This window comes from Mandrillus leucophaeus, unplaced genomic scaffold, assembly GCF_000951045.1.
Source record: "Mandrillus leucophaeus isolate KB7577 unplaced genomic scaffold, Mleu.le_1.0 Scaffold256, whole genome shotgun sequence".
Lineage (NCBI taxonomy): Eukaryota > Metazoa > Chordata > Mammalia > Primates > Cercopithecidae > Mandrillus > Mandrillus leucophaeus.
The window spans coordinates 2,842,286-2,856,583 of record NW_012102654.1 but is presented as its reverse complement, the minus strand read 5'-3'; the positions used below and the strand labels follow the sequence as shown (position 1 = coordinate 2,856,583).

The 14,298-nt window shown below is 51.0% G+C and overlaps 2 protein-coding genes across 5 annotated transcripts in view; one reads left to right on the top strand and one right to left on the bottom strand.

Annotated features, from left to right (window-relative positions):
- ZNF395 (zinc finger protein 395) overlaps positions 1-6,333 on the top strand; it is a 42,724-nt gene extending 36,391 nt beyond the window's left edge. The window contains exons 7-10 of the mRNA XM_011983896.1: positions 153-462; positions 1,798-1,890; positions 2,729-2,832; positions 3,127-6,333. Of these exons, the coding sequence (XP_011839286.1) occupies positions 153-462; positions 1,798-1,890; positions 2,729-2,832; positions 3,127-3,238 (619 nt within the window). The 3' untranslated portion in view covers positions 3,239-6,333. The remainder of the gene's footprint in view (positions 1-152; positions 463-1,797; positions 1,891-2,728; positions 2,833-3,126) is intronic.
- A 2,207-nt stretch (positions 6,334-8,540) lies between these two features.
- Positions 8,541-14,298, bottom strand: part of PNOC (prepronociceptin) — a 42,219-nt gene continuing 36,461 nt past the window's right edge. For 2 of the 4 annotated variants that reach the window (XM_011983894.1, XM_011983893.1), the window contains exons 3-4: positions 12,391-12,843; positions 8,541-8,952 (exon numbers count right to left, since the gene is read on the bottom strand). In XM_011983894.1, the coding sequence (XP_011839284.1) occupies positions 12,439-12,843 (405 nt within the window). In that variant the 3' untranslated portion in view covers positions 8,541-8,952; positions 12,391-12,438. Of the gene's footprint in view, positions 8,953-12,390; positions 12,844-13,095; positions 13,237-14,298 lie in introns of those variants that run through there. The other 2 variants (XM_011983895.1, XM_011983892.1) reach the window with 2 other exon arrangements.

Genomic DNA, 14,298 nt, shown 5'->3' with positions numbered 1-14,298 from the left:
CCGTCAGGAGCGAGGCTCCTGGGTGTTCTCTTGGGCTCCGTCCCTGACTTGCTGGGTGGCCTCAAGCAATCACTTCCCTCCCCACCGCGGTCCCCGCTAGGTTTGAAGGGGGCAGCGCACCCCTGATTATGCCGCATCTCCCTCTCACACAGGGACACGGTGGACTCTGATCAGTTCAAGCGGGAGGAGGATTTCTACTACACAGAGATGCAGATGAAGGAGGAATCTGCCACCGCTGCTGCTGCTGCTGTGGGCACCCTGGTCCCTGGGACTCCCACCACCGAGCCAACTCCCACCCCCAGCATGACCGGCATGCCTCTGTCCGCTCTTCCACCACCTCTGCACAAAGCTCAGTCCTCCGGCCCAGAACATCCTGGCCAGGAGTCCTCCCTGCCCTCAGGGGCTCTCAGCAAGTCAGCTCCTGGGTCCTTCTGGCACATTCAGGCTGATCATGCCTACCAGGTATGGGGCGGGGCACGCTGGAGGCTCAGGCTCTTGCTGACTCATCGCGGGCCAGCTTGATCACAGGCTACCGACCACCCTGATGGAAGGCTAAGCCCTTTGGCCAAATTGCTAATCTCTTCTACAAAGAAACGAAACCGAATTCACTGCTCAGTAAATGTGGGAATTCCTGGAGTTATCTACGTTGGCAGCTGTCATGAGTGGTTACTAGAAGTCTAGCTGAATCCCTAAGTAACTGGGCGATGGATTTGGGCGGGGACATTGTCACACCTCTGCTTCTAAGAGAGGATGGAGTCGTGTCGTTGGGCTTCCTACAGTGATGTCTAGGTCCTAGAATTGTGTTCCATGGAGAAACAGTCCCGCATGCATGTTTCGAATACTTAACTATGGGCCAAGAATTGGGCTAAGTAAGATTTTCGGGTAGAAGAGGACTTAGTCCCTGCTCTTGTGGAGGGCATGGTTCAGATCGAGAGAGAAATGAAGATGTAACTATGGTTAATTATAATAACTAGTGAAAATACTGATTACTAGAGGCATGAGAAGATGTTGCAGATACCAGAGGGACCAACCTATTATGCCCGTGTGGATGAGAAACTTACCACAGAGGGTGACATTTAGGACAGTCTTCCCAGCGTGTAGTAGGTACTCAGGGAACACGCAGCTTACTGTGTGCTGATATTTCTTAAAATTCTTTTGTGCTGATTTTACCAGTCCCTGGGCCAGTTTGCAAATTAGTTATTAAAAGGTATCGCTTTCAGTGAGAAAGCCTTTACAAAACGAGCCAGCCCTCCTCTTTGTTAGAATGAGTGGCCGCTTAGTGATTTCGTGCTTGACCCGCTTGCAGCGCTGGCTGACCTACGGGGCCCGGACATGTGACTGGTGTTTTCACAAATAGCCCTGAACCTGGATACCCGTGAGCACACTGCCACTCTCAAGCAGGTGCTGGGGGATCCCATATCTTATCCCAGCCATGCCCCCAAGACGCAGAAGGCTTGGGGCCTCTTTTGGCACCTGCTGTGGCATGTTCTTGGTAGGTGATCCAGTTGAGAAGTTAAATCTTCTGCAGTGATTAAGTCATGAGGCTGGCATGTAGACCAGCTCTGAGGGAAGGGTTCCAAGATGAGATCGGAGCCTCGCAATAAGGAGACTACTTCAGAGCACTGGATGATACTCCAGTGTTGTCCTCGGGAAAGCCGAGCGTGTCCCAGCTCTTGCTGGTCATTGCACTTATGCAGAGATGCACCTTCTGCTGCCGTCATGAGGCTGTGGGGATTGTGGGTAGACTCTGAACACTTCCTGAGCTAGAATCCAGGCTGACACCCTCATCTTCCGCAGGCTCTGCCGTCCTTCCAGATCCCTGTCTCACCACACATCTACACCAGTGTCAGCTGGGCTGCCGCCCCCTCCACTGCCTGCTCCCTCTCTCCGGTGAGTGTGCTGGTAGCACGGCCGGGGCCTGTTATGGCCGAGGGCTCTCCCACACATCCCAGGGCTGGAGGCCATCCCTTGGGCACAGGGCACCTGGCCACAGGTCGATGTGGCCCTCTTGCCTCCATCCCCTAAACGTGTTGAAGGTCTCCTTGTGCCGCCCCTCCCTGGCACTCCCCATCTGGCCACAGCCCCTCGCGGAGGTGGAAGGGGGCGCTTGTAGAGGATGTCCAGAGCAAGCAGGTTTCTTGCCAAGAAAATCGCCAGGCGAGGCTGGGGTCAGTGCTCCATCAGCCCCTAGTGCCCGTGGGTGTTTTTAGGATTTTAATGCTGAGAGGAGAGGAAGGGGGAGAATGTGGAGGCTGTGTGGGCTGGGTCAGAAGTCTCAAGGCCACTGGGGACAAGGGCCGTAGGTGGACCCCAAACTCAAGTCAGCGGGAAGTCATTTGGAACTCTACCTAGCAGGCGCTGGTCTTGAGTTATCTCCTGCAGGGCGGTGTCACATTGTAAATCAGATTGCCAGTGATGCCACTGAGGCAGCGCGAGGCTTCCAGGCATGGCGGCTCTGTCCAAGTCCCCTGCAGGGAGAGCCTCAGAGGGGACCAGGTCCAGTGGCCCCCTGTCCTTGTCCTTGCCTGGGTCCTGAGTATGGCATGAAGGCCTGCTCCTTCCTCACTCTCCTGCCAAGAGCTCCCCTTGGCTAGAGTGTTCTCCCTGAGAAGGCGCAAGGCCGCCTGCACCAGAAGGAGCTGGGGATGGGTGGCTGCCTGTCTTTTAGGATGGCTCCCTCACCTTTACTGACTGTCCCTCTGCTCATGGCCCCTCTCCCCACGCCCAGGTCCGGAGCCGGTCGCTAAGCTTCAGCGAGCCCCAGCAGCCAGCACCTGTGATGAAATCTCACCTGATCGTCACTTCTCCACCCCGTGCCCAGAGTGGTGCCAGGTGAGATGTCCGCTGTCATCCCCTGCCTTCTGGTTTCTGTGCCCTGTCTCCGGTGGTGTGGACGCCGACCCCGCCCAGATGAAGTCACCAGGGTTAGTCCCCTGAGAGGAGCTCAGATGGTGGACACACCAGATGGGATGACTGTTTGGTCCTCAGAGCCTATGGCCCCTGGTCCTGCTGGCTTTTGCTGGGAGCTGCCCCTTCGGCCTCTGCTTGTTCTCCTAGTCCCACTTGGCCGCTCTCCCGGGCCCACCACCTGTGTGGGACTCGATTTGCATTCGTCTCTTTCTGCAGGAAAGCCCGGGGGGAGGCTAAGAAGTGCCGTAAGGTGTATGGCATCGAGCACCGGGACCAGTGGTGCACAGCCTGCCGGTGGAAGAAGGCCTGCCAGCGCTTCCTGGACTGAGCCTTGCTGCAGGTTCTACTCTGCTCCTGGCCCTGCCAGCAGCCGCTGAAAAGAGGCCGACGTGTCACCAGTCCTCAGCAGAAACCGAAAGAGAAAGAGTGGAAACATGGAGTTCGGGCTCTGTTGGCTAAGGTGTAACACTTAAAGCAGTTTTCTCCCATTGTGGGAACATTTTATTTTTTAAAAAAAGAAACAAAAATATTTTTCCCCCTAAAATAGGAGAGAGCCAGAACTGACCAAGGGTATTCAGCAGTGAACCAGTGACCAAAGAATTAATTACCTTCCGTTTCCCACATCCCCGCTCTTTAGGGGATTAGCTTGTGTGTATCAAAAGAAGGAACAGCTCGTTCTGCTTCCTGCTGAGTCGGTGACTTCTTTGCTTTCTCAACTCTTCCAGAAAGGACTGTAGGCAAGATGAATTTACTTTTCTTAAAAAAAAAAAAAAAAAAAAAAGAGTTTCTGGCTGATGGGTGACTCAGAGCGCAGCACTGCCCGGCTGGGGGAAGAGGGGTTTGCCCTTCTCGGAGGGTACCTCCTGTTCCCTGTCTGAGCACCCGGCATGGAAGTCAAAGGAAAGCCCTTTCTTGGTGACAACAACGTAAATCTGGGTTCCCTCAGACATTGGGTTGCACCCCAACGAATATTAAATGGCTTCTTAAAGCCCAGAGAAAGAGGTTTTTTAAAAGACTTGCCAAAAAGCTGAGCCAAAAGGCTGATCAGAATTCACTTTTTGGAATGTGGCAGTTAAACACTACCTTGACCATTCTCTTTCCTGGAGGAACTCCTGGAGGGTTTGAGCGTCTGGAAGCTCGGCTCTGACCTGAGAAAGCGCCCTCCTGACGCCTCCTCCTGCCGGTTATGGAACGGACGCCTCAGAAATGTTTTGTTTTCTTTTATGATGTATTCAGAAGCCTTTGCTGATTGAAGTTTCCTTTTATTTGGGTGGCCGGGAGAGACCCAGGGAGGTTCTTGGAGGTTCCTTTCTGTCTCCTGGCCCCACCAGGGATTTCCCCATTTCTGTTTGCTGCCTGAAAGCAGGATGAGGAAGGCCAAGGACTGGCACCCGTGAGCATCAGGATGAGGAAATGACAGAAGGAAGACGTGGGTTTGGGTTAGTGGCTGCTGGCGTTTCGGCCCTTGGTGTTTCTGGAGCCTCTGCGGATCTAGGAGAGCCTGGGCTGCGTGCAGGTCGATAAGCAGAGCTGTTCTTGTGGAGAAGGAGGGAGGTCTAGGGAGTTTAGCGCCATGCCAACCAGCCATGCGCGATGACAGAGTGAGCCACGCCCGGACGGCAGCGCATGTTTCTGTTTCGGCGTCTCGCTTTCCTCCCAGCATGACTTACGTGGGGATTCCTCAGGGCCTGCTGGAATGTGACCGCCCGCTGCCCAGCTGCCTTGGGTGCAAGTCCTGGCTCTATGTCCCAGCCGTCAGGGGCTCAGGGAATCCTACCCAGCCACCTGTCCTGGGATGGAGTGTCAGCACCCACCCCTTGGTCATCATCGAGGCCATCCTCCCAGTCCTGGGTGAAGGTACCTGGGCAACCAGGGCTCCCTTGGCCCCTTCACGCAGGAAATAGACATGTGCTTTTTAATGCAGGACACTTTGAGTGTTATAAAATCTGTAGATCTGGCAGTAGGGGCATGATTTTGGGAAGGGTATAGTGCCCTAGGTTGGTGACAGAAGGGACAGACACTTATGCACAGGTGTCTTTGGTGATGGGGTATATTTTTATAACTGCGTAAAAAAAAGGTATATGGAATTCTGTCTCTTGGTAAAGCTCAAAGCCAGGCTAGCCTGAGTTGGCGCAGGGCTCTCCTTCCTGTCCCTTCGACCTCCTTGAGAATTAAAAGCTGGCAGCTGCCGATGGTGTTTCCTGACCCCCTCGCTTCCCATGACGATCCCCAGCTTCAGATCCTCATGGGGAGGGGAGGGCGTGTTCTTACGCGTGGGCACAGGAGGGCCTTCCCTTCCCCTCTCTGTCAGAGTTTTCACTGCCGTCTCGTCTTGAGAAAGCTGTTTGAATTCCCTCCGCCCCCAGTTTGGACCGTGTAGATATAACTGGATATACGGATTTTTCTCTTTGTGTGGCAGGCTTCTTATGCCATTGGTATACAGGGCAGGAAAGCAAGGAGGAATAAAGGGAGGAGCAGTTTGGAAACCACGGTGGTTTTGCTTTGTTCTTGTTATTTGGTTTTGGTGCCGCCTTCCCTGCCTGTGCTCGTGCCCCCTCTCCTCCTCGGCGCTGGCGGCCTCCTTGCCTCCCTTTCACCCACGCTGCCATCCTGTGGCTGTCGTGTTGGTTCTTCACACGTGCTCTGTTCTCGCGGTTGCTCCATTCATGTCTTCTTGGAGGGTGAGGGTGGCTTGGGAACTGACCCAGTGATCACACCTACTTTCTGCATCTTTCTATCTCCCTCCTTCCCAGCCCACCCGGGCTGCAGACTCTGATGGAAGGAAGGTGCCGCAGGTGGGCTTTTAGAAACTAACGGACTGATTTCCAAAGCAGTTATCTTGGGAAACTGTTTATTCCAGCGATGTGACTTTTTTCAGAATATTTCTTGGAATCACCTTCAGAGTCTGGGGCTGTGTGTTAAGCAACCTTAAGGATGCTCGACACTCATTTAGTGCCCAGGGAGTCCAGCGAATGGCATCTGTGGCCAAGCGAGGTCTCAGGTACAAAGCAAAAGGACCATTTGCAGTAAAATAGCTTGGATTCAATCGTGTGACTTTTAAATTGGCTCAGAAAGCAATTGTGTGATTTCAGAGAGTGTTTTGAGCCGCGGCCACGTTGTTGTGAGTCTATAGCTTGACTCCTTGGAGAACGATATTCATTTGGATGTGGAAACTCTGATTTGCTGGGAGAAATCTGTCCTGTTACTTTCTGGTCATCCCAGGTTCTGACTTTTACCAGGGGCAAAAAAAAAAAAGGAGATAAATCCCATCTGTGAATTTGTCTTATTGGCGCCTTTTCCCTCAGCTGTCTTCCAAGTATTATTTTTACTGTTAAAAAATTTTTTTAAAAATGTGAAATGTAATGTTTTTACAGCAACAATATGAAATATATTTTATAAGGAATAAAATGGTACCTTGTCTGATTTAATGTGTGCCTGTCCATTGCCCTTTCCCCTGCAACAAATAAGATTATCACTGTCCTTGTCCTTGGTGTTACACAAATGGTAGCATATCACACTGTAGCAAAGCATGACGTTGATTCGCTTATACTAACAGTCGGTAACAGTTCCCAGTGACTAGGCCACGTGTGTACGTGGGTTCCCTATTATAAATAACGCTATGAGAGAGTGCTGTTACTGTTCCCATTTTGCAGATGAGAAGAGTGAGGCAGAGGTTCAGGAACTTGCCCAAGGTTATAAACTGGGAAATAATGGCACTCCAGGCAGTATTTTCTGCTGCTTTTCTTGACTGCATTCCTGAGTCTTTTGAGGAGCAAGCAAGTGACATGGAAGAAAATACGTCACACACTACCTCTTGAATGGCTTCTGAACATGGTCTGCTCTGTACGCTCATCAGTTGCAGGTGCTGCGATGGCCCAAGTGGCTGGCAGAGCTGGCCTAGGTGGGAAGGCTGTTGGAAGCAGAAGGTATCATTCCACCCAGGGGCTGGTTTGTGCAATTTCAGGTTTGCTGAACTTTAAGAACCACTTGGTAAAGCAATGATAGATTCCAAGACCAAGTCAAATAAACCAGGCTTGCTTGAAGAAGTTGTGGAAATGTGTTTAAACATTCAAGGTATATTTAAAATAAGAGTTCAAGGTGGTGGTGGGGCAGGTGGGAGACCCAGCAGGATCCTTTCTGCACTGAGTCACCCTTCTGGTGGGGAGAAGCAGGAGCTATAGGAAGAGGCTCTGGGGAATAGGGAAGGCAAAGAGGCAGTGAGGAGCTTTGGGGATTGTGAAGTGTCTCTTGGGGCGGGTTGCAGGGACCCTTCCTTCACGTTGATGGCCAGTGGGGGTATCCCACTCCGGCACTTCATGATGGCCTGAGTCAGCCACGCCCAGCAGCCCACAAAGCAGTTTCTTTTTACCCCCTTTTTGCCGTTTTTTATATCTTGGAAGTGCAGTCAGGGACTTCCTTCTCCCTTTCTCTGTGTCCTTGTTCCAGCTCATACCTCTTAAGAACACCTTGAATAGAATTACCTGTTCTACTGCTTTTGTCAAGTCCCCCACCAAGTTAGCTACCTGCCTTTTCCATCTGTAGCTTGCCCCCCGACCCCTACCTTTGCAGCTGCATCAGTGGGTCGACCCCCCAATTTTCCGGCTTCTGGTTGGATTTGGCTGGCAGACACCAGGCTGGAGTTTGAAAGCGGGGAGCAGAGAGAAGTGGGGGTATTGAATCCTGGCTCCCACAGTGTATGAGTAAATGGCTGTATTTCTCTGCTGAAAGCAATGGAGAGCTAGAGTCCTTGTGGGTCCAGAAACTCCCTTACCCCTACCAGGGCTCTCCGGCTCCCAACAGAGCGCCTTTCCATCCCTTGCTGATCTTCTATACCTGCCCACTCATGTAGACGGTTAACTCTCCCTGACAGACTCGGTTTGGGTTGCCTTGTGTTTCTCGGCTGGACTCTGACAGTGACATACCCTAACGTGTGAAGCTGGAGATAAAAGTGGCATCAGCAGGTTTTTCTCTGCCCTCCTCCTTGCTGTGTGTCCCAGTCCACTGGACCCAAACCAGCAGGATCTGTACCACCTGGAGCTTGGTAAAAAGGCAGATTTCTATCATCTGAAACGGGTGGCGCCAGCAGCCTGCCTCTGCAGTGCTGATGCCCACAGGGGTTTGGAGAGCCCCGCCCTCTCTCTGGCCCGTCCATTCACACAGCCATGTGCATTCATTCGCCCACCGGCTGCACTTGGATCTGGGCACTGTGCCATCGGGGTGCACCTTGCCCATTCTTTTTTTTTTTTTTTTTTTTTAGAAAAGGGGTCTCCTCTTTTCCCCAGGCTGGAGTGCAATGACGCGATCTTGGCTCACTGCAACCTCTGCCTCCCGGGTTCAAGCGATTCTCCTGCCTCAGCCTCCTGAGTAGCTGGGATTACAGACAAGTGCCACCATGCTTGGCTAATTTCGCCATGTTGGCCAGGCTGGTCTTGAACTCCTGACCTCATGATCCACCCACCTCAGCCTCCGAAAGTGCTGGGATTACAGGCGTGAGCCACTGCGCCCAGCCTGCCCATCCTCCTTTCTACACAGCAGAGCCATGCACTTTTTACCTCTGCCTCCTGGGAGCCGCAGCGCTGGTTTGTGTGCAGAGTCTGCTTCTGTCACTTCACTTAAAAACGGCAAACCAATTTATTAACCATTTGCTCAGTAGAAGTTTAATGGAGAAATCGTTGTTTAAAACAATCAGTCGGAAAGAACAGCTCTTTTACAAACAAGTTATGGCAGTGGCGAGTCAAAACCCCAGGTTCAATTTCCTGTTCCTTTCACCTGCCCCTAGAAGGGGGAAGAGGCAGGTGAGCAGGAGAGATGGGGCCATTGAAATGGTAGCTAGAGGAATTACAAAAATACACTCTGATGTAGCAACAGGGTTGTGGTGAAACATGCCGGGGGCTGGGGAGGAACAATCGGGGAGGTTCTGGAGGCCACGAAGCCTGCAAGATCTGCAGACAGACGCTCAGTGCCTTGGGGAAGAAGGAATCCTGATTCCCAGGCGGCAGGTCTGGGGCTGGACACATGCTGTTTGGGGGATCACCTGGACGCCTGGGGAGACAGAAATGATTAAAAAATGGCAAACCTGATGGTTTTTCTCACCCTTTTCTATTCCCCCTAGAGACGGAAGCAGTGAAAGCGAGGCAAGGAAAAGCTATCAACCCAAAGAAATCGTTCCTAACGTAGCCCGAGGGGTCCTCAGCTCCTCCACATATCTGCTCCCCCAGACCCGGGTCTACTGGCCGGACTAATAGACTAAAGGGGAGGTCTATGGGCTGTGACTTGATAGGCACAGCGGCAAGCCTCCTCCTGGGAAACAGTTCTCCCTGGTATTTGGAGCCCATGTGAAATAGTGCCCTTGTTTTACAGTTCTTTTGTTTGCAAGTGCTCTTTGAGCCGGAAGGCACTGATACCTGACCATGAATGAATGTGCTCAGTTTCCATTGCCTAGAAGGGTCAAAGCCTGAGGGTAGCAGAAAAGAGGAAGGCAGTATAGGGTCAGAGGAAAGGCAGGCAGACCCCCAAGACCAGCTGTGACAAGTTCTGTCTAGAGGTGGGCCTGCACCCCGATAGCTTTCCTTCCTAGGACATCATTACACTTTCTGAATAGGGTTTTTTGTTGTTGTTGTTTGTTTGTTTTTTTGAGATGGAGTTTCGCTCTTGTCCAGGCTGGAGTGTAACGTACACTATCTCGGCTCACTGCAACCTCCGCCTCCTGGGTTCAAGCGATTCTCCTGCCTCAGTGTCCCAAGTAGCTGGGACTACAGGCGCCCACCATGACGCCCGGCTAAGTTTTGTATTTTTAGTAGAGACGGGGTTTCACCATGTTGGCCAGGCTGATCTCAAACTTCTGACCTCAGGTGATCCACCAGCCTTGGCCTCCTAAAGTGTTGGGATTACAGGCAAGAGCTACCACGCCCGGCCCTGAATAGGGTTCTTTATCCCATTCCAGTGTAAGGTGGCCCCACTTCTTCCCAGCCTTCTCCATGTCGATTAGTATTAGATGTCTTAGAAGTCAAGGACAGCATTGGTAACGAGTCCCCCAAGATGGAGACATCTCCATCGTCTAGGGCAGGTTGGGATGTGTGTATGTGGATGAAAATAAGGTTGAAGTCAGCTGTTATAGACTCATAAATATCCATATTGAAACTCACCAACTGTGCGTGTTGGGGGAAAAGAAACAGAGATGGTTGCAGAAGGAGAAAGGAGAGTCATCAATAATACCCAAATGTGCTGGTTAATGTTTCCGGTTTCCATCCAGAACTTGACATCTGAGCAGAGCCACAGACTGAAGTTCCTTACCGGCTTTGTTTCAGTGCCTCTCAGTTGGAAGCATAACAGAAGATTAGAAAAACCAATTGCCCGGACACAGGCTCGAATCATTTTTTAAAAAATAAATGGATTCCTGTTAATGGGCCTGATTTTCAACTGTGTTTAGGTAAAGAACATTGCCATCGTTCAGAATTAGACATGAGCTTCAGTGTCCCTGAAGAGCCACTTTAAAGAAGAATGCCTTTAAGATTTGAAAGAATTCAACCCATGCTACTTCTGAATGATTTGCTGTTAGGTGCTGTGCAGATATGTGTTAGAAAGAAATAGGAGGCTTGTGAAGGATCCAAGAGTATGACTTCAGAAGCAGTGCAGGTTAATTTGGGGCCTTTGGAGATGAGTCATCCTGCTAAAATAAACACATCAGCTTTCTCTTCACAACTTAATACATGTGTCCATATTTGGTAGCAGGCCTGTGGTGAACATGCCGGCCTACCTGCAAAGGGGCCGTCTCCATGCTAAAGTGTGGGCACCAAACATTAGCATATGTACTAATATATCATCAAGGAAGGTTATTAGTGACACCGCTACCTCTGACGGTATGGGACGCAACATAAAACAGCACATGCAGATATTTTTTCTCTTATGCTCGGACTCAGGGAAAAGCCCCACTTGGGTAATGTTTTGGGGTGATTGTGAGGAACTGACTGGTTGTGTTAGGGCAATGATAAAGTTTGGAAGTTTGTCCTCTTCCAATTTCATGTTGAGATGTGATCCCCAATGTTGGAGGTGGGCCTGGTGGGCGGTGTTTGGGTCATGGGGGTGGATCCTTCAGGAATGCCTTGGTGCCCACCCCGTGGTAATGAGTTCGTGGGAGATCTGGTTGTTAAAGAGGCTAGGACCTCCTCTTTTCTCTCTCTTGCCCCCTCTTGCCATGTGGCACGCCATCTCCCCTTGCCTTCTGCCATGAGTAAAAGCTCCCTGAGGGCCTCACCGGAAGCAGATGCGGGTGCTGTGCTTCTTGTATAGACTGCAGAACGTGAGCCAAATAAACTTTGTTTATAAAGTACCCAGCCTCAGGTATTCCTTCATAGCAATGCAAAATGGATGAATACAGGCAAGTTTCTTAGCTATTTAAGGAGACGTATGAGACTCTGCAGATGATCATATTCCCATATACTAATTAAGGCACATAGCCTTGATGGTTGGGATTTTCCTAAATTTTCAGAAAATTCTACTGTGCTAGGTTGCCAATGCCACTCAAAGTGATGTATTGGTTGATGGCCTAAGGAAAGTTGGGTTTTGAATGACCAGGTAATCAGTTAGAGTCTTTGATGTACATTATTAGACATGTGAATTCGTATAAGTTGCCTGTGGGGGTAGGAACAGAGCAGAAGAAAGAGAGAACAAGGAAGAAAGAAGAGAGGAATAAAAGCAAGCAAAAAAACAAAACAAAACAAAACAAAAATGGCACACTGGAAAGAATGGAAATGGAGGAAAGAAGATGAACCCCTTTAGTCCATATTCTAGTAGCTACTAGGTCCATTGGGCCAAATTCTCCACGTCTTGCTCAATAATGATACCATTGACCACAAGGAATCAGTCCCTCTCTGGCAAGGTAGCAGGATGGACAAATGGCTTGTGGAAGGAGGAAGAGCAGAAACCACAACTCCTGATCTTAACAAGACCTCTTTGGCCAGGTAAAATGGGAAACTTTAATGTTTCCACGGAGTCAGGCACCCTGAGACCTGGGGAAAGGAGAGGGGATAGGTAAGCTGTCTTTGAAGATGAAATAACACCATCATAGCTGTGGTAATCGGACTCTGCTAATGGCTAAGAGTAGGTCCTGCTCTCGGTGTTTAGAGACACAATCTGGAGGAAAGGTTAGCTGACTGGTTGCTATGGCAACCGGATGGGCATATTGGTCCACTTAACTGTCCCCATAGTAACTAAGCTCCTGGGGAGTGATAGAGGAATTAGTTATCTTAACATACTACTATTATCCCCATGGTAACCAGTCTCTAGCCAGAAGTGGTCAGCTTCAAGGTGCAATCATAGGAAAATATTTGCTGCCTAGAGAAAGGGTGGACTGGACTCCTTGAGGGGTGTGTGTGTGTGTGTGTGTTTGGGGATGAATGTGCTTCTAGGCCTGGGAGCAAGGCTAAGACAGTTGGTGTGTGAGGTCTCTCCTTGCCCCCAGCTTATTGGTGCCCAACTCACTCATGGGTTGCAGTGGCCGGTACAGCTGGGAAGAACGCCCCTTCCAGGCTACACATTACCATTCTGGTGCAGGGTGCGCCGGCGCTGGCTGGACTGCATGCTCAGGACCAAGTACTGCCTCATAAACTCACTGAACCGCTTCTGATTGGCCAACTTCCGGGCCGACTTCCGGGCCCCAGTGAAGCCCCCAAATCTCTTCTGCAGCTGCTTCTGCTCCATCTCACCAGCCTCCTCCATGCCAGGCTCAGGCTCCTCCTGCTCCTGGAACAGGCTCCGGACTCGGGGCATTCGCCGCAGATGCTGCATCTCTGAAGCTCTCGGCTGGTAGAGAGCAGCCGCCACATGCTCTGGGGCGGCAGGGCTGAGCTGCCAAGAGCTCCTAGCCATGACCTTGGTGCATGGAGTCCAGAGGGGGCTGGGGAAGACCTTCTCTTCACACTCGAGGATGCACACCTGCAAAGATACGGGTGGGAGGAAGGGAGAAGGAACAAGAACCTCTGTTAATCCAGGGCGAGGGAGGAGATCCGGCCCACTGCACCAGTGCAAGTGCTTCTGAAGCATCTAGTTTATCAAGTAACGTGCAGCAGTTTTACACAGGTTTTTAGGTTCGTAGAATTTCAGAATTGGAAACAAACAGAGAATCATCTGACCCAGCTCTATCATTTTACAAAGAAATCAGGGCTCAGAGAGGTGAGCGTAACTTACCTCTGGTGTCACAGCACGTTAACATAGGAAGTTAAGACAGGATGAATGCGCCCAACACCACACCCTGTTACATCTTTAGTCGAGTTTTTGGAGCCAAACACAACTCATGACTGTCACCCATAAAGACTTTTATTTTGTTCTCTCCTCAGGCTTGTGGAAGGTCAGATGGGTTAAAGAAATTGGGGATGTGAAAGTATGTAGTCAAATCTGCAGGTTTATTTTAAGGTCACTGTGTAAAGATCTACCCGGATGTTGTTAATTTTTCATCCCTCGTACAGCAGTCGTCACTATCTGTGTATCATTTATAGCAAATGGGGGTCAAGACCCTGTGGGGTGTAGGCAGACTGTACGTGCGAGGCCGAACCTGTGATCCAGTTCCAGGTTGGAGGAGAGATGCCATCATCAGATGTGAGCCCAGCAGACCTGCCCCGTCCCTGGGAACACTCTGCTCTGCCTCTCCTGCCAACCCTGACTTCTAGCCACCAGCTGGACCGGCCCCCTCTTGGCTGGTTCTGACCTTGGCCACCGCCCCGGCACCCCCCCTCCTCCCACGTTCTTGGTTCTGATTGGGTCTCCTGGAAGCCTCTGCCCCCGGCTTTTCTTCCTATTTACTGTTTTGGCTTCACCCCTAATTTCAGTCCAGGTTTCTGGCCTTAGCCTACTGGAAACCCTGACCTTGCCGCTGTGAGTCAGTAGGCAGAGCCTCTCATCATAGCATGGAGCTCCTGCCTGGCTTCCAGGGCACCTTCTGGGGCAGAGGCTGCAACTGTCTGGCCTGTATTCATCTCCCCTTCTCCTTATGCACAGAACACTGTTTTATTCCTGAAGGCAACATATATGTTTCCCAAGCTTCCTTGGAGTGATAAGTAGCTGACGACATAAAAATGGAAGTGTAGGCCGGGCGCAGTGGCACATGCCTGTAATCCCAGCATTTTGGGAGGCTGAGGTGGGTGGATCACGAGGTCAGGAGATCAAGACCATCCTGGCTAACATGGTGAAACCCTGTCTCTACTAAAAATACAAAACAAGCAAACAAACAAAAAAATTAGCCAGGTGTGGTGGCACGCACCTATAGTCCCAGCTACTCGGGATGCTGAGGCAGGAGAGTGGCGTGAACCCGGGAGGCGGAGCTTGCAGTGAGTGGAGATTGTGCCACTGCACTCCACTGTGGGTGACAGAGCGAGACTCCATCTCAAAAAAAAA